The 20,321-nt window shown below is 35.0% G+C and overlaps 2 protein-coding genes across 2 annotated transcripts in view; both read left to right on the top strand.

The window, feature by feature from the left end:
* The window catches only part of LOC144973219 (uncharacterized), a 498,849-nt gene that overhangs the window by 389,919 nt on the left and 88,609 nt on the right, over positions 1 to 20,321 (top strand). The gene's annotated exons all lie outside the window — the stretch shown is intronic.
* Positions 1 to 20,321, top strand: part of LOC144973216 (fasciclin-1-like) — a 36,956-nt gene that overhangs the window by 1,897 nt on the left and 14,738 nt on the right. The window contains exons 3-12 of the mRNA XM_078915385.1: positions 2,374 to 2,480; positions 3,456 to 3,631; positions 4,696 to 4,894; positions 5,587 to 5,713; positions 6,971 to 7,130; positions 7,452 to 7,608; positions 8,069 to 8,201; positions 12,566 to 12,661; positions 17,811 to 17,862; positions 19,101 to 19,262. Of these exons, the coding sequence (XP_078771511.1) occupies positions 2,374 to 2,480; positions 3,456 to 3,631; positions 4,696 to 4,894; positions 5,587 to 5,713; positions 6,971 to 7,130; positions 7,452 to 7,608; positions 8,069 to 8,201; positions 12,566 to 12,661; positions 17,811 to 17,862; positions 19,101 to 19,262 (1,369 nt within the window). The remainder of the gene's footprint in view (positions 1 to 2,373; positions 2,481 to 3,455; positions 3,632 to 4,695; positions 4,895 to 5,586; positions 5,714 to 6,970; positions 7,131 to 7,451; positions 7,609 to 8,068; positions 8,202 to 12,565; positions 12,662 to 17,810; positions 17,863 to 19,100; positions 19,263 to 20,321) is intronic.

Genomic DNA, 20,321 nt, shown 5'->3' with positions numbered 1-20,321 from the left:
GTGATTTGGGATTCTTGTTTGACAGTTATGCACAGTAGTTTTGCCTTCTCTTCACTGATCTTGAGACCAACCCTCTAAGCTGTTTCTTCCAGGGCTGTGACTTTGTTCCGCATGTCCTGTAGCCTGTGTGAGAGGATGGCTAGGCCATCTGCAAATTCAAGGTCTTTAAGTCTTTTTGAGAATGTCCATTGAATGCCATTGTTGGAGTTGCTATATGCTGTCTTCATCACCTACTCCAATACCACAAGAAATGAAAGTGGAGATAGCAAACAGCCTTGCCTAACTCCTGAGAGTCGACCATTGTGGATGACTTAGCAAGAGAACTCATCATAAAGTCGTTTTTTGATGTTTACAAACTTATCTGGCACCCCGTAATGGAGTAGGATGCTCCAGAGACTTAATTTTTCAACGTTGTCAAACACTTTCTCAAATTCTATAAAGCATACATACAGGGATGATTGCCATTCAATAGACTGCTCTACAATGATTCTCAGTGTTGCAATTTGGTCTGTGCAAGGTGACAAGGTGATCCCTTGCCACTTTCCACACTGGGAGAGATCGCCATGTTTGGGAAATTTTACTAGCAGGCCCTTCTTCCAATCAGATGGTATTTCCTTATTTGTCCAGATCAAGTTAAACAGGTGGTGGAGCTGGTCGACGATTGTATTTCCTCCTTCTTTCAAGGCTTCAGCAGGGATGTTATCTATCCCAGCAGCTTGTCTATTTTTCAGACTACCAAGTGCCCTTCGGATCTCCGTCTTTGTGATTTCACCTGTATTGATATTGAGGGAATCTCCAGGGTTCAGCTGAGTTCTTAGTGCTGGGTGTGGTCTGTTAAGCACTTCATGGAAGTGTTCTTTCCATCGTTCGAGTTGCTCTTCTATTGATGTGATTAGTTTCCTGTCTTTGACAGGTCTTTTTGGGTTGTTTCTACGACTGCTCAACAATCTGGTGGTGACGTAGAGGTTCTTGAGATTTCCTTTGCCCACAGCTTCTCTGCTTTATCAGCAATTTCATTTATGTAGACCTGTTCGTCTGCTTGCAGCTGTTTCTTCACATCATTGGTCACTGTAGTGTATCTGGTAACTGTCATCTAGTTTTCGTATTGTTCATTGCATGTTTCGTCCTTCTCCTTTCTTCTAATTTCTGCCATGTCTCCTCTCTTCACATGTCCATGTGATGAGCTCTTTCAGAGTTGTCCATCTGTATGTTTCCTCGGGCTGCTGTGTTTGAAGCACTTCAAAGAGGTTTTGGAGTGAAATCTTGAATGTTTCTTTAATGTCTGGTTGCTTCAGCTTGTTGATATCATATTTTGCTATAGGGTTTTGACTAATTTTTTCTTGTTGACAGCTGCATCACAATCTTTACAACAACAAGGTGGAGTTCTGAACAGATGTCTGCGCCTCGTCTAGCTCATATGTATAGTAATGAGCTTCTGCACCGTTGTCTCGCCATGACATGGTCTATTTGGTTTTCTGTCTGATGATCTGGAGACACCCATGTAGCTTTATGGCAACATTTGTGTGGATAAAGTGTGCCACCAATCACAAGGGTGTTTTTGGTACAAAAGTAGGCCAAAAGTTCTCCATTCTCATTCATCTGGCTGATGCCATGCTTTCCCATTTCATGCTCTCTATCTACATTGGTGCTTCCAACCTTTGCATTCATATCCCCCATGAGTATTATCATATCCCTGTTTAGGATATTAGTATTAGCCATCAATACCTGTAGTTATGCATCTCCTAAAAATTATGAATTTTTAAGTTTTCAAGAAGGCAGGCCTAATAATGATACATTGATTAGTGCCATTTTTATTCTTGACTTGTAAAGGGTTGGTTGGAAGATGTTACAGTGTGGTTTCATTTTTTTTTTTATAATATCAAGAATCCATGAAGGATATTTTTTATCACCATTATTTTTATCAGAATTTAATTTAATTTTATTAATTCCCCTTTCAAGCCACAGGGAACAACATTTCCATTTTGTACAGTGTAAGTCACTTGTTAGGTATCATTTTTGATCTTGAGGTATTCCAAAACAAATGTTTACAAATTTTCGTTTACAAATATCTCTGCAAGAAAATACACTAAAGGGGCGTTCGTAATTTTTAATGACAAAAGAAAAATGTTCTTACATGCTTTTAATGAATACTCACTCAACAGCAGGCATAACATGGTACTTCAGCATTGTATACTTAATTACTCTCTATCCTACATCATGATGGCCACAACTACAGTTGTATACATGAATTAAATAACTTTCCTACCCTAATGGAAACATTTTTGGATGTTCATTTTGGGATATTAAATTAATATTCAGTGTCAATGTAATGCAAGCTCACATGGTTACAATATATTTGATGCTTTTATCCAGTGGACCAAGAAATTGAAACATCATCTTTCTCTGATGCGCGACCATACCTCTCGGAGCTCAACAACGGAGGCTATCTTTTCCTGAACAAACGGCAACTTTTATCTGGGGTAAGGTTTTGTCCTGGTTTATTTAATTACAAAACGCATTCAATTAATTTCAAACAAGATTAATTTTGTTTGTTCCACTTATAAGAAAAATCAATATATTTATTGTCAAGCAAAGCAACAAAAGTAATTTTCAAAGGATCAAATAGGTAAATTAGATTGCATAAGAAAGTCTCTATTAGGAAACATGCGGTTATAAACCACATCAAAACAGAATGAGAGTGATCACATTCATAGGCAAGCCTCTCATTTATTTATTTATTTATTTATTTATTTTAATGAATAGCCTCTGATAATGATAAAAATTTATGCAAACCAACTCAATGTATTCTGCATAGTGTTATTTTTCCTTTTTTAAATTATTTTATTTGAAATCTATTGCAATATTACAATTCATATTTTAACACGATTTTACAAAAAAAAATTATTGTCTTCTTTCATTTGAAGTAGAACTTGTGATTGCAATTCTTTTCTTTTTCGCTGCCTTTTTAATGATTAGACAAAAGACAATTGAAATAAAAACTTGTCTTTTTTATACACTAATAAAAGTGGAAAAGACATCACTTCCATTTCACCTGCCTTCATTGCCTTTTAAAAGAAATCGAGTTCAGGCTATTGTGTTTTGTTTGTAAATGTAGTAAAGAATTGGTTTCGTCATGCCTTGAAATTCTTGTGGACGATTATCAATATCTTATGGATTAGTTTTCATCTAGTTGGTTTCGTATCTTAGACCTACTATTGAGTCATCTTACTTACTTGCTAATCCTCATCAAGCCATGGGGCACATAAGGCATCTTTGAGTCATCTCATTAGATGATAATTTCTTAGCACAATTTTAGTGAGCATGCCATTAAATTAAAAAAAAAAACAAAAAAACTTCTGAACAATGCCTCATCTGTAAATAGTAATATACAGATATTAGGATGCAACCATTGGAATTTTGTCAATTGTTTTTGTTTACATCCAAAACTAAAACAGAATGTAGCTAGTGGGACGCCAGGAACGACCCGTTACTTTGTTAATGGAGCAATGATAACTAAAGCCAACATCAAAGCAGGTCACCACATCATCCACATTATTGATCGTGTCCTTGATATGCCATTACAGAGTAATGCCATTTCATATGCTGATGGTGTCAATCCTAAACAGACTCAGTAAGTCAGAATATTGATTAGTATTATTCTATATGGAATAATGTTCTCCACATATTCTGGTGTATAGATCACCATAGACTCTAGTCCATAGCACTCTTCTCTTATCTGGTATACAGCTCATTGTTGTTGTCCTTCTCATAGTCTCACTTGAAGAGTCTGCCTCCTACCTCTTTCCTTGAAGTTTTCGGTTTATTGCTAGTCTTGGTTGCTGTTTTTCTCAATGTCCCCAATCTTCCCCGCATTCCCCCACAATGCATGTCTTCTACAACTTATTCCAACATTGTATACTTATATTTTATGATCAAATATCAAGATTGCATCAAGAATAGGATCAGAAATACGAAGTTAATTGACTAAGTACATTTATAAGTATGTATGATTTTTGTAGAAAACGGTAGGGCTGCCGGTGATCGTGAAAATACTACCGAAAGAGTGAAAATGGAGAGGCTACTACTACTACTACTACTACTACTACTACTACTACTACTACTACTACTACTACTACTACTACTACTACTACTACTACTACTACTACTACTATTAATATGTCTTTTATCTTCCATTATTTTCTGGTAGGTTCTGTTCCCTCAGACGCTGACCTTTTCTTATCAATCCAATTACTCCCGTGGGACCCACTACCCACGCCACGCTAACGTTTCATTCATATTGCAACCACCATTGAGTACAGATGATACAAGTTATTTTGCATTTTATTTTATTTGTTTTCCACATTTATTTGGGTATTGTTGTGATGACGAAGGGTTTATACCCGAAACGTCCATTGTCTGTTTTGTTCCCATACGAAGCCTCTCCATTTTCACTCTTTCGTTAGTATGATTTTTGTAACAAGAGAGAGATATACGATGGCTTTTGTTGGCTCTATTGATGAGAGTGCTGTCTCTCATAGTAGCTTGTATGATTTCGATTTGTTTGTGCCTGTTTGTGTGTGGGTATGTGTTAGAGAGAGAGAGAGAGAGAGAGAGAGAGAGAGAGAGAGAGAGAGAGAGAGAGAGAGAGAGAGAGAGTATATCATTCGAGTGGAAATGTATTTTTTTTTTTTTCAGATATAAATTTTATACCGAGCTGATGTTGCCATTAAGCAGATCTCTTACACAAGATTCTGACATCAACTATTCCACCCAAGTTCGACGCGTCCTCATGGGTGACCAGGTGACATTCTTCATGCCTACAGACCAAGCCATGAATGAGATCCCTGCTCAGAAATTACAGGAGCTGATTGGAAACCCTCAAAAGTTACTAGAGGTGAGTATTTGCTTTACCATAGTATTTTGGGTTGTTTTCTTTTTAATTGAATATTTAAAATTGTGATTTGTGCGGCTATGTGGTCTAGTGGTATGGCACTCGCTTTCAGATCGGAAGGTCCTGGGTTCGAGCCTCGCATTCGGCGCATAGTTGAGTCCTTGGAAAAGGCTCTTTACTCACATTTTCTCACCGTACTCAGGTGTAAAATGAGTACCTGGCCGTTAAGAGTGTTGTCTTTGTCAGAAAAATTGTGATATCGCCTAACAGGCATCATGTCTCGTCCTACATGTTAAATGTTGCTGTTGACCAGGGATCCCTTGTAAAGCGCTTTGAGCACATTTAGTGGATATTGAGCTATATAAAGCTCAATAAGAGTATGTAAAATAAATAGTGAATGTTGTTATATGCTTACATTAATATTTTCCTTTTTCAATATTTATTTGATCGCAAGCACTTAACATCTAATCTGTCATAACTTTATCAATACTTAAAGCTATCATTTGATTTACCATTTATTGGACCATTTATTTAATGCTGTTTGATTTTTATTTTTCCAGAAAAGTTTAAAATTAAAAAGACTATAGTTCATTGAAGCCTTTGACATTTACCTTTTAATGGTGTTTTAACCATTCCAGGCTTTAGGAAGAAGCAAGCTACCATTCTTTGTTTAACTAGTATATCTCTTCCTGCAGATTGTGACACTTCACATAGTTCCTGGCAAAGTTCTGTACACTTCCCTGGTCAATCACAATGAGCATTTCCTGACACAGATGCAAACAGGAAAGGTTGTGTTTCGGAAGAATTTTAATAAGGAAGCAGGTAAAAATAATTTACGCTATTAGTTTTTCAACCTATTTACATTAAAATTCAAAACACATGTTTGTATACCAATACATACACAGTCTGTCTCTATATTGAATCATCAATTCATTCTTACATTATTGATAAATTATTTTAACTTTTCAAGCTGCTTCTGCGGAATTTATGAGTTTTGTCAAAATCTGATTTTGTAATGCCATGTATTTCATTCAAACTTATAAAAGGAGAGAAACATGCCAATGTGTCACAGGCCCACTCCGCCCCGACTGGGCCCTGCATGGTGGAAGTTATCACTGCCACTCTCAAAAAGAGTAAATGAATGATTGATTTATTGTAGTAATTGAAATTTATTTTTCAATTATTTTTAACGAAAGAACATTATTTTACAGAGAAATTTGCTTTGATTTCCATACAAAAAGGAAGAAATTTTGAACAACACAAGCAGAATTAATATTTTAGAGGGACTATCTTTACACCACCAATTTGATGGTGGAGAATAAAAAACTTAAGTTACAACTACAATATTAAAGTGCTGTGATTATTACTGTCATCAATACTCAAATACTTAAATGAAATAACAAAGCGATCTTCTTCATGAGTCTTCTTTCAAGACATAATTAATTGCGCTTCTTTTATAAGTTTGTATACAGATCAACCCAGTATGTGTGAAAAACATGTTCATTGCAGCAGGACATTATGAGAAGAGTAAATTGAAGGGCCCAAATTGATGTAGGCATTCAAAAATATTATAGACAAATAAACTGTTATTTTAATCTCTTATATGCAGGACAACATAAAACTTAAGTAATTGTACATAATTTTGTACATCAGATTAAAAGTCTAACAAAGGAAGGCAAAGAAATTATCCCAGGCCTATTTGGGCTAATCTGGAGCCTGTGACAAACGGAGCCTGACTGGGTCTTTGACAATTTGGACACCCCCAAAAGAAGTGACCAATTTCATTCCGTGTTAGAGGTTATATTAAAAGATGTCCAACTTCCACTCCTGAAAATGACATTTTTTGATACAATGGATCACATATAAAATTATTATAATAATGTTAGTTGCAGCCTTTAATTTAGTCCATGAAAATCCGTTTTTATATAAATCATATCTTTTTTATATATGTATTAGATTTTAATATATTTGTTCGTGGGGGCGGGGATGGGGGAAATGATTATCGTTGTTGTTGTTGTTGTTATTTTACATGTGATATCATTCGCAATTGCTGTCTTCCCCTCCTCCCACCCTGCCCAGTGTATATCACCGGAGCTCACAGTGGAGGTGGCACAGTGACTGCTCGCATTTCACCTGCCAATATTACAGTTCGAAATGGAGTGGTACATCAAATTGATCAGGTTTTAGGATTTGTATTCAAGACAGCCATTGAAGAAATTCAAACTGATACAACTACCAAGTAAGCATTATTGGTATAAAGGTTTCAATTTGGAATCATCTTTTATCTTTGCTATTTATAATTTTTTTTATGGTGTTGAAATGCAAATATAAATTATATAGCATTACGTCTGTCATATCATTGTAAATTGACAATTAAATGAAAAAACTGAACTGAACATTTTAAATTATGAAAACAGCTTGATTTCTGTCCTGTTTATCTGATTAAAGTTACAATGAAGTTCACACGGGTATGCTAGATTGTATTGTATTGCATTTTAGATTCCCTTTATGTGGAATTATTCTTTATTATGTTCAATTTTAACTGTGATCTCAATTTCAGTACATTTGAAGGTATTATCAACTCTGCTAGGAAAGATCTTCAGAATGCGTTGTCAGCCCCTAGTGGTGTCACAGTATTTGTTCCGACCAACAATGCTATGTTTGCTATAACCAATGTGTATGAAAACTACCAGCGGAATCAAAGCCTTATAAATAGGGTTAGTTTACAATTTAAAAAAAAATCTATTTGTTGTGGTAAACATTAACTTATTCAAGATCATTTCATTCTAAACATGAAACAAGATTTAATAATAAGAATAGTTTCTCTTCATGTAAAAAAACAAGTTTATTTTGAGAGTGAACATGGGAGACTGTAGGATGGAATATGATTTAATTAAACACTGAAACGAACAAGGAGTTTTTGAAACTTTATTATGATAATTTTCACTTTTTCTGCATCGACTCATTTTGTGTATTTATGGATAGTGTGTTTTGACAATGGCCCCCTTTTTGAAGTTTAGTATTATTTTTCTATTACTGTAGTGAATGATCTAAACCGTAAAATTTTCCTTCTATGTTTATATTTATCATTATAATAGCTTCTCTTTATTTGATGTCCTTTTTACTTGTCTTTTGAGAATTTAGAACTGACCAACAAGTAAAACTTTTGATCAATAGGTTCTTGAGCTCAGTTTGCTCCGACCAGGGACACCATTTTCTTTGACAAGCTATAACAGGGGATACAGGTCTATGCTTCAAATGGAGTCTCGGTACAATGGTAGAAGGATAAAGGTTTACAGTGAAGGCAATGGTATGTGGTTTCAATTACAGTCCACTCCGGATAATCGCAACACCTTGGGGTCAGCAAAAATGTTGCGATTAACCGAAGTTGAGTTTTCTGTCCACTATTGCAACATTTTCCCTCTGAGTTTACATGGGTTTGGGACCGTCCATGGCCTCATTAAAATGTTTGTGGGTTTTTGTTATTGTTTGTTTTTTGGGGGGTTTTTTTGGTGTTTTTTTTGTTTTTTGTTTTTTATATTTGGTTATTTTTGTTTTTTGTGGGGCTTTTTTCTTTTTATGGTTGTACATTCCATAGTTTTCCTTTGCGTTTGATCACACTCATTTTCCTAAGAAGACATCAAGGGTTGTCTGTTTTCTTGCTGAGGCCAGATGTTTATAAATGAGTTGCTCAATAGTTTCTAATGAAGGAAGCAAATCTGTTAAAGAGTCTTCTTTAATGAGGTGATGTAGATGTTTCACGAGTTCTAGCTTTTCTTTATTTGACAAAGGTTCACTTTCATCGTTGGCATCCTCCTCTTCAAGCCACTGATGTTTAGCTTACTGCACAGCTCATAAGAGCTCTTCATTTAATAGCTCCCCTGTCGTCTCCAAATCGTTATCCAAGTCGACAAATTCGTTGAAACGCTCGTCTGTGACATTTTCTGGAATTTCAATGTTATTTGTCCTCTCTTCACAAGAAGCCACTTGAGATCCAAATCCTGCCTTTTTGAAGCAGTTTGAGATTGTTGTATGTTTCACATTTGCCCATGCCTGTCTGGAAAGATAAACTGCATCCAGCAAAGAAAATGTTCTTGCAAATGTTAGGGCATCTGCTGCGCTATCAGCATCCAAGTGAGCTAAAATCTTGGCATTGAAACAGCTTCGGTAGTGACCCTTCCAGTTTTTAATCACACCTTGGTCCATAGGTTGAATTAAACTTGTTGTGTTCGGTGGTAGAAACTTAATACTTAAATGAAATAACAAAGCGATCTTCTTCATGAGTCTTTTTTCAAGACATAATTGCGCTTCTTTTATAAGTTTGTATACAGATCAACCCAGTATGTATGAAAAACATGTTCATTGCAGCAGGACATTATGAGAAGAGTAAATTGAAGGGCCCAAATTATTGTAGGCATTCAAAAATATTATAGACAAATAAACTGTTATCTTAATCTCTTATATGCAGGACAACATGAAACTTAAGTAATTGTACATAATTTTGTACATCAGATTTAAAGTCTAACAAAGGAAGGCAAAGAAATTACCCAAGGCCTATTTAGGCTAATCTGGAGCCTGCGACAAACTGAGCCTGACTGGGTCTTTGACAATTTGGACACCCCCAAAAGAAGTGACCAATTTCATTCCGTGTTAGAGGTATATTAAAAGATGTCCAACTTCCATTCCTGAAAATGACGTTTTTGATACAATGGATCACATATAAAATTATTATAATAATGCTAGTTGCAGCCTTTAATTTAGTCCATGAAAATCTGTTTTTATATAAATCATATCTTTTTTATATATGTATTTGATTTTAGTATATTTGTCGTGGGGGGGGGGGGGAATGATTACCTTTTTTTTTTTGTTTGTTTGTTTTTGTTTTAGTTTTGTTTTTGTTGTTGTTATTTTACATGTGATATCATTCGAAATTGCTGTCTTCCCCTCCTCCCACTCTGCCCAGTGTTTTTCCAAAAGACGCCTTTAGGATGAGCAGTGCAATTATCAAGAAGCAAAACAATTTTACGACTGCCTAATTGCCTGTCCCATTTTTCCAACCATTTTGTAAAAATTGTGGAAGTCATCCAGGCATTTGAAGAATGTTCATAGCTCACTGGTAATCTCGTTGGATCTCTTGGAAAGCATCTTGGTTGTCGACTTTTGCCAATAACAAGAAGGGGTAGCTTGTCATTTCCACTCATGTTGGCACATAAGAGGACAGTTATCCTTTCTCTTGGCTTTCTTTCCTCTGCTCAGTTCAGTATTCTTGAAGCAGTGGCCACATTCAGGGAACCCACGAAAATAAAGTTTCTTCGACATTAAAGATGTTGTCTTCGCCGTATTCCTGAATCAAATTTTGAATGTAGAGTTCACTCCACTGTGAGGCGCTTGCACTGTTCACATTTCTTTTTTTTTTGCCATGCTCTCTCTTAAACACAACACTATGGCGCTCCTTCCATCTTGACACTCATCACTTGGATTAATTTCTTTTCCAGCAGTTCCAGCAAGTGATGCCGCTTTTTGTTTTATCAAATCACCCGATAGCCTGGCACCTTGTTCAAGCTTATTGCCCATCCACATAGCTAGGGCATTCTCAACATTACTGAGTTGACCAACTCGTTGTCTTTTGCGATATAGATTTGATGATGTGCTGGCACTCTTTTCAATGCTGTCACTGTTTTTCAATAGTCTTGAAATCTTACTTTTAGAGATGCCGTGTTTTTTGGCAAGTTCTGTCTGAGTTGGTTTAAGGAATGAATTGAACTTGATGATTTGAAGTTTTTTCTGTAACATGATATTGTTCCTTTTGTTAGGGGAAGCCATGGTTTCTCAGTCTTCGTTTTTTTTTCATCTCCAAGCTGCGGTATCTTTGGACAAAATGCTGGGATACTGCCGCTTGTTGGAAGTTTTTATAGCAATTTTGATTTGACCACTTATCAGTTTCACAAACAAGGTTATTGAAAGCATTGTTCTTTTGTTCATCACAGACTGAGCAATTTGATTGAAATAAAAGCCGTATATGGCAGTACTGTATAGATTTTGAAAAGCAAAAGCAGCGTTGGTGCAAGCCGACATTTTATTCAGATAGGATTAACTTTCACTCTTTCATTCTCAACATTTCGAAGATTCAAAGAGATTAGCTGTGATAAGACACAACAAGCTCACACCAAACGCATTGGTCACAGTTGTCAGTCCTAAAACAAAGGATGTCACTCAGTCTCTCCTTATAACTGTCATTGTCTACCTGTTGTCTAGACTATGCCCAGCCAACTTGCCTGCTATCTAATGGTCACGGATGACCTCACAAACCCATACTGCAAAGCTCTGCCCTCTTTTGTGTCAAATAGATTGGTGACATTGTTCCTTGTCTACTTGTCACTCAGCTCCCTTGCCTCCTATCTAATGGTCACAGGTGACTGCACAAACCCATATTGCAAAGCCCCGCCCTCTTTTGTTTTGTCTCAAATAGGTTGGTGACACACTACTGTAGCATTAAACCCACCCACTCTTGATTCTTTTTAACTCTTCACCCATGATGAAAGTTAATCATGAGATTTTGTTTGATTGATTACTTGAATTTGCCATTTTTGAAGTCGAAAATTTGTTTCGATTAACCGAAGTTTGTTGCGATTAACCAGTGACTTTTATATAGAATTAATTCTGTTTCTTGGGAAATGTTACAATTATCCGGAGTGGACTGTCGTACTATCAGCCCTTTATAAGAGTTTAAGTCTTATTGGGCAGTGACGGGTAAAAAAATGATTTTTTTTTGTGTGCACTTCTAGAATCCGCCATTCTTGCAGATTTCTTCTGAATCATTGACATTCATTGTTGGAATGAGATGAGATTTTGATTTTTATCTTCTATTCAAATTTTAACCAATTTGGTTATAGATCTATTCTTCTAAGTTGAAATATTGACTTTTATGGTTTCAGTCACAAAAAAAAGAAGAAAACACACTACAACCATTGAAAGTTATTATTGTTAAATTTGATCGGGAAAAAATAGCAACCAGTCCAAATGGTTTTGTATTTTTTTTTTTGTTTTTTGTTTTTGGGGTTTTATCTCCTTTTTAATTGAATAAAAATATTGGCAAATTTTATCATAAATGACTGTAAGACGGAAATGATTATCATATCATCATATCAGTTATAGGGCTTTAAAGTGGGCCAAGTGTTCCTTAAATGCCTTTAAAACATAAGTAACAATATATTGGACATTACGCATTGCATGTTCTTTGAGCTAAAAATATTATAAAGGGAGAACCAGTTAAAAACATGGAAGAAAATTGAGAATAAAAGCAAATAAAAACATCCATTCTTATTATTATTGACTTATGAATACCCCGTCACATATGTACTTTAAAGCAAAACTTTCCCTATCAATGGCATTTTAAAATTCATTCATATCTTTGGCATTTTTAGTTTTAAATTTCAGACTATTCCATGTTTTGGCAATGTGGAATATATTATCATTGTTGGGTGTGGTCTTGATTTGGTTTTATGCCTTTGTGATACTAGCATATTTTATTGGTATAATTAATACATTTTCAAAACGATAACAAAACAACTCATCTGCTTCGTTTTTTAAAAATATGTATGGAAATGACTGCTGCAAGATCTCTAATAGTAAGGATATTCATAAATGTATTTTATTCCTTCTCTTTATTCTCAGACACTTGGGTGGAAGGGGGTTATGTTAGAGCGAGAGTTATCAAGCCAGATATCGGAGTGACTAACGGTTTTGTCCACATCATTGATGCTGTTTTTGGTAAGTCTCAAAATCAACTCTCTACTCTCTCTCTCTCTCTCTCTCTCTCTCTCTCTCTCTCTCTCTCTCTCTCTCTCTCTCTTCTCTTTCTCTCTCTCTCTCTTCTCTCTCTCTCTCTCTCTCTCTCTCTCTCTCTCTCTCTCTCTCTCTCTCTCTCTCTCTCTCTATATATATATATATTATTATATATATATATATATATATATATATATATATATATATATATTTATGAGTGTTGGTGGGTACTCGTAGGTACGAAAGTGCTCGATAATGATGGTTAGAGCTAATATAGAATGCAAATTGTCACTCACATTTTTTGTGGCCGAGACGATTCGTTTCTGTGTCTTACACGTCTTCAGTCTGCGTAATCCATTGTAATGTCGGTAGAAAAGTTCTTACTCCAAACTAAAGTTGTTTCGTTGTGTAGTGGTAATTAGTGTTGATGTGTATTGGCATTGTTGTGATGTGCTCTCATTGCTTATATTATGAGTGTGTGTGTGTGTGTGTATGCGTGTAGATGTGTTGTGTGTGGTTGTACATGTGTGTGTGATAGTGACATGTACACACCACACACAACACACCTATACGCATACACACACACACACACACACTAATCACCACTATACAACGAAACAACTTTAGTTTGGAGTAAGAACTTTTCTACGGACATTACAATGGATTACGCCGACTGAAGACGTGTAGGACACAGAAACGAATCGTCTCGGCCACAAAAAATGTGAGTGACAATTTGCATTCTATATTAGCTCTAACCATCATTATCGAGCACTTTCGTACCTACGAGTACCCACCAACACTCATAAATATATATATATATATATATATATATATATATATATATAATGAGTAAAATCAACTCACATTGGACGAAATATTAGTTGATTTTACTCATTTTATAATGCTCTGAATTGTTAATTTATTGAGCACTGTCAGAACTTCAGGACATCCGTCAATAATATATATACAAATAAATAAGGTCACTTACGTTTTTTACCCGATACAATTGTTTTGAGGTCTTCCATTTTATATGCTGTAACCAACATTATCAAGCACTCTCGTACCTACAAGTACCCACCAACACTCATAAATATATTTATATATATATGTATATATATTTATTTATTTATTATTGTCACCTCATTCGGTTATATCCTCCTACAACGTTGTTTCGTTCGTTAATTCCAGCCAGTTCCCCTTAAATATATATATATATATATATATATATATATATATATATATATAATATATATATATATATATATATATTTATGAGTGTTGGTGGGTACTCGTAGGTACGAAAGTGCTCGATAATGATGGTTAGAGCTAATATAGAATGCAAATTGTCACTCACATTTTTTGTGGCCGAGACGATTCGTTTCTGTGTCTTACACGTCTTCAGTCGGCGTAATCCTTAGTAATGTCCGTAGAAAAGTTCTTACTCCAAACTAATTGCTTGATCTTGGTTTCGTTGTGTAGTGGTGATTAGTGTTGATGTGTATTGGCATTGTTGTGATGTGCTCTCATTGCTTATATTATGAGTGTGTGTGTGTGTTTGTATGCGTATAGGTGTGTTGTGTGTGGTGTGTACATGTGTGTGTCATAGTGTTGTGGAATGTGGTTGTGTGGGGAGGCGGGGGGGGGGGGGAAGAGGGAGAGGAGGGGTATAATGGGGTCGGGAAGGGGGGGGGGGGGGAAGGGGGGTGATTGCGTTGTTGAACGGCGGGTTGAACCATATTATATTATATTTTATATTATATTACTGAAATACAAAAATTTAACACACGCCACAACACCAAAACAAAACAGAAAAAGGAATATAATATGGTTCAAGAGAGAGCACAATATGTTCAATTAGGACAAAACAAATCTTCCTGTATAACTACAAATACTGGTGCTCCTCAAGGTTGTGTATTGTCCCCTGTATTATTCACAATATACACGAATGACTGTAGAAGTCAAAACCTGAGTGTACCTTTAATAAAGTTTGCAGATGACACCGCTCTTCAAGACCTCATAATAAATGGCAACGAAGTGGCTTATAGGCAAGAAATTGATAGATTTGTGTCTTGGTGTGATGCCCACCACCTAGAGCTTAACATAAGCAAGACAAAGGAGCTAGTGATTGACTTTAGGAGAGTGAAGGAACCGATAGAACCATTAAAATTAAAGGTCCAATTCGTCCAGCGAGTTCCTCACTACAAATACCTTGGTGTAACGATTGATGACAGGCTCAAGTGGGATGAACACTTGAAAATAATTAGGCATAACATGTGCAGACGTACATATTTTTTATCAAAACTCTCTCAGTTTAGAATAGATAAAACCCTCTGCACATTATTTTATAGAGCAGTAATCGAAAGTGTTTTGTCATTTTGTATAACAGCTTGGGGAGGCAATTGCTTGCGGGTGGTTGGATGGGAGCATCACCCTTGAATCATATACCTATGATGTTCGCATGGGTGTACGATCCGATAGTGATGTCGTTTCTTCTTCTCTTTACTAGCCTATCCTGCTTCTTTGGTTTGTGATTGTATTTTTGACAGGGGATATTTTTTTTTCTGTAAATCTTCTGCCTGTTTGTTCTTGGTTATTTATAATTTAGCTTATATCTTTAGGTTATGATTTTGATTTACATTTGTACTATTTTTGTTAGATTGCTTGTTTTTTTGTTTCAGCGGTCTCTCATATAACCTCATTTGTGTTGGAAGAGACCTAAAGCAATAAACAAAAAAGGCAATTGCTTAGCAGTGGAAAGGAACAAAATAAATTTAAATATTAAAAAATCCATTAAACGCTATATAAATGATGTTGACGATGTAGATCTTTTATACGAGAAATTTTGTATAAATAAAATAACTAAAATATTAAATGACCAGTATCATCCACTAAGACCATCAATTATTATGTCAGAAAGAAGTGGTCGCCCTTTCTCTATTTCAACGAAAACAGAAAGACACCGAAAATCTTTTCTGCCGTCCAGTATTAGGCTTTATAACAACAAGCAATAATCATTTTATATAATTATTTCTCATTTTTACTTTTTAAAAATATAAATATTAATTTATTAATTTGTTTGTTTTTGCAATCTTTTCAATTTTCAATTTATAGTGACAGTTTTAACTATTTTACAGTATTGATATTATTCATATTATAAAGCGCAGCTCTGGTTATAGAGCTGCTCCTTTTTTTTATATATACATCCTATTTCCATTGTATTTTTATCTTATTGTGTAAATTATAACACGTCTGTACAAAAAATTTCCTTTTTGGGATGCAATAAAGTATTATTATTATTATTATTATTATTATTATTCAACCCGCCGTTCAACAACGCAATCACTTCAAATATCGGCAAACAGTTCCTTGCACTCATTGATAAACACTTCCCGAAGAACCACCGTCTGCACAAAATAATCAACAGAAACAACGTCAAGATAAGCTACAGCTGTGCACAAAACATGAAACAGATCATTACCAACCACAACAGACAAATCATATCCGAACCCAACAACATCAATACAAATAAAGACAACTGCAACTGCAGAAAGAAAGACAATTGCCCTCTTAAAGGAAACTGCCAAAAAAGCGCCATAGTCTACAAAGCCACCATAACCACTGATAACACCACAGCACAATACATCGGCAGCACAGAACCCCCATTCAAAACACGATACAACAATCACAAAGCCTCCATAACACATGAAAACAAAGCAAAAAGCACCAAATTAGCAATGCACTATTGGGAACAAATAAACACTAATAAAACACCAACAATAACCTGGGAGGTCGTCAGGCAAAGCAGCCCCTACAGATGCGGTGCTAGAAAATGCAATTTATGCCTGACAGAGAAACTGGAAAAATTATTACACAACTACAGAAACAATAGCACCTTAAACAAAAGATCAGAACTAATGACAATGTGCAGACACTCTAACAAATTCAAGCTCAAAACGCAAAGGGCCAAATAACCCTCCCCCCCCCTTCCCCCCCCCCTTCCCGACCCCATTATACCCCTCCTCCCCCTCTTCCCCCCCCCCCGCCTCCCCACGCAACCACATTCCAAACACTATCACACACACATGTACACACCACACACATCCACCTACACCCCTACACACACACACACACCACACCAACACTCATAATGTAAGCAATGAGAGCACATCACATCAACGCCAATACACATCAACACTAATCACCACTATGCAACGAAACCAAGATCAAGCAATTAGTTTGGAGTAAGAACTTTTCTACGGACATTACTAAGGATTACGCCGACTGAAGAGTTGTAAGACACAGAAACGAATCGGCTCGGCCACAAAAAATGTGTAGTGACAATTTGCATTATATATATATAATTATATATATTTATATATATATATATATATATATATATATATATATATATATATATATATATATATATATATATATATATATATTGAATCGTGTTTGATACAAATATGGTACGAAAAGTGCTCGACATGTAGTAATGGAGCGAATTATTATTTAAAATATTTACCACAATGTTTGGGGCAGTCTACATCAATGTTTCAGGCTTAATTTGCCATCTTCAGGACTGAGTTGTTTTGTTGACTGTTGTTGTTTCTTGAAGTGGTTCCGGTTTGAAGTTAATTAAGAGGAATTTGCGCCGATGGCGCAAATTCCTCTTAATTAACTTCAAACCGGAACCACTTCAAGAAACACAAGTCAACAAAACAACTCAGTCCTGAAGATGGCAAATTAAGCTGAAATTGATGTATGACTGCCAAACATTGTGTAAATATTTTAAATAATATATATATATATATATATATATATTATATATATATATATATATATATTATTATTATATATATTATATATTATATATATATATATATATATATATATATATATATATATATATATATATATATATATATATTATATATATATATATATATAATATATATATATATATGGTATAGCATTAATAGTTTTCCTTTGTCATTAAATAATATGCTTATTATATTTTTAACACTTTTGATACGTTCATGAGATATCCATATTTTATACTAAGATGATCATGATAATTTTAAAATAAGAATACATAAACAAATAGAATGCATAATTCATTTTTTCCCATTAGGTATTCCAACAAGGGATATTGTCTACACGATATTCTGTAATGATTGGCTTATGTAAGTATCTCACTCATGGATCGTCGTTGTTCTTACTGCATTCATAACCTATGCCTATTGAATACTGAGATGTTTGAAACTATTGATCTGTACTTTCAGTATAAAACATCAATACAAGGACATTAGAAAAATATTGCGTTTTGCCTTAAGCAATGATTAGGTTATTACTTCTCAGTTAAAAAATTTTGGATACAAGATGAATTTTCATAAATTTCTTAACTCTTGGCCAACTGCATCTTATTTGGGGAGGGGGGTGGGAGCTTATATCATAAAGTATTTTATAAAAGACCAACTCCTATTCAAGAAATAGCATACAATGTACAGCCTGGTTTGTTTTTGATTTTTGCTTAGAATAAAACTTAAGTTTAAAGATAAGCACTCTTCCAAAGTTTTAATATTTTTAAACTCTTATTTTGCTTAAAATAAAACTTAGGTTCAAAGAAAAGCACTCCTCAAAAGTTTTGATGTTGTTAATCTCTTATTTTGCTTAAAATAAAACTTAAGTTCAAAGATAAGCACTCTTTGACAGTTTTAATGTTGTTAAACACGTATGAGACTCAAACGTTTTTGCAAGAGCCATTTTAAAATCTCTTTGAGACAAACAAAACAATGATCACTATTATAAGATTCTTAAACTCTTGTGTTGGGAATTTCGAACAAGTTCCCAATGCCACTGCACAATCTTAGGAGCATTCATTGGGATTCAAAAATTTCAATGGCAGGAGTTCAAGTATCTTATTATCATAATCCTCCAGTGACCTCATATGTATTATTTATTATTAAAATGCATTCCTTTTTACAATGATTGGCTCTTGAATTTAACATTAAGAATTATCACTGCCATCAGGATATCATTATGCGTCAATATCCATTTGTTAGTAAAATCAGATCCGTGCATTAGAAAAAAAAATTATTGAACTGCTATGTTTTGTTATAAAGGAAAAGAGTGACGTCTCATAATTATTTTACTATTATACTATAGTAAAATTGGGTTTTCCCCAAAAATCAAAGGGGTAAAATAATTTACATTCATTGAAGTGATTCTTGAACTAATCATTGTTGAGAAAGTTTACCTTCAAGTTAAAATCAAATTGTTTCAGTTATTTATTTATTTATTTATTTATTTATTTATTTATTTATTTATTTATTTATTTATTTTTGGTTGTCTATTGCATTAATATTCACTGAAGTTATGATGTGCTTTGTTATCACCTATTTCTTATTTTCAACATCTTTAGGCGCACCTATGAACATATGGTATCTGTCAAACTAGACCAGTATATGAGGGACTCTGGTTTGGTCAAGAATCAACAGTGTTCATTCCGTAGTGGAGAGAGTGGGAGTCCTGCAGGAGATCCCAATCGATTTACAAATGAACTCTGTGGCGATGGTTACTACAGGTAAGTCTTGGTTTGTAGTTTTTTGTCACTTCTTTTGACACTACTACAACAACTACTACTACTACTACTACTACTACTACTACTACTACTACTACTACTACTACTACTACTACTACTACTATTTACTACTACTACTACTACTACTACTACTACTACTACTATACTACTACTACTACTACTACTACTATACTACTACTACTACCATTACTACTACTACTACTACTACTACTACTACTACTACTACTACTACTACTTATACTACTACTACTACTACTACTACTACTACTACTACTACTACTACTACTACTACTACTACTACTACTACTACTACTATTGCCACCTTCACCACTACTACAACTGCTACTACTACTACCACTACTACCACTACTACTACTACTACTACTACTACTACTACTACTACTACTACTACTACTGCTACTTCTACTAATGCCACTAATTCAAAAAAGTGAGTGGAGCAGACACTTATGTTGATAACAACAAGAAATGAAGTGAGTAGGAAAGTGCCAGAAGACAATAGAGAATAAAAAATTTTTTGCCATGGCGATTGGGGTTCAAACCCGCAACCTTACTGGTACGACAACTCCGCCTGGCCAGGGAGAGTGTGACTATACCGTATGAACTATCCACGATCCCAAAAAAGATCGTCTCTAACCCTAGTCTTTTTTTAAAAAATTAATGATTCTCTGTTGTCTTCTGGCACTTTCATACTCACTTCATTTCTTGTTGTTATCCACATAAGTACCTGCTCCACTCACTTTTCTGAATTAAAAATTCACCCCAAATACCGGAGCATATTCAATGTCTCAATCGTTTCTATGTTACATGTTTGTGAGTGTTGAGAATATTGGCTATTAAGCTTAAATGCTGGCCAACTAACTTCGCGGCGGTTGTGTGTGTTGAACCCGTGACCTCAAGAAGTCAGGAAGAGAAGGCTATAATAAAAGACGAAGGCTAGAGACGATCTTTTTTGGGATCTTGGATAGCTCATACGGTAGAGTCACACTCTCCCCGGCCAGGCAAGCTGTCGTACCAGTAAGG

This window comes from Berghia stephanieae, chromosome 5, assembly GCF_034508935.2.
Source record: "Berghia stephanieae isolate SIO BIC M18660-M18661 chromosome 5, UCSD_Bste_1.3, whole genome shotgun sequence".
Lineage (NCBI taxonomy): Eukaryota > Metazoa > Mollusca > Gastropoda > Nudibranchia > Aeolidiidae > Berghia > Berghia stephanieae.
Note: the sequence above shows the minus strand (reverse complement) of the source record. Positions and strands in the feature narration are given on the sequence as shown.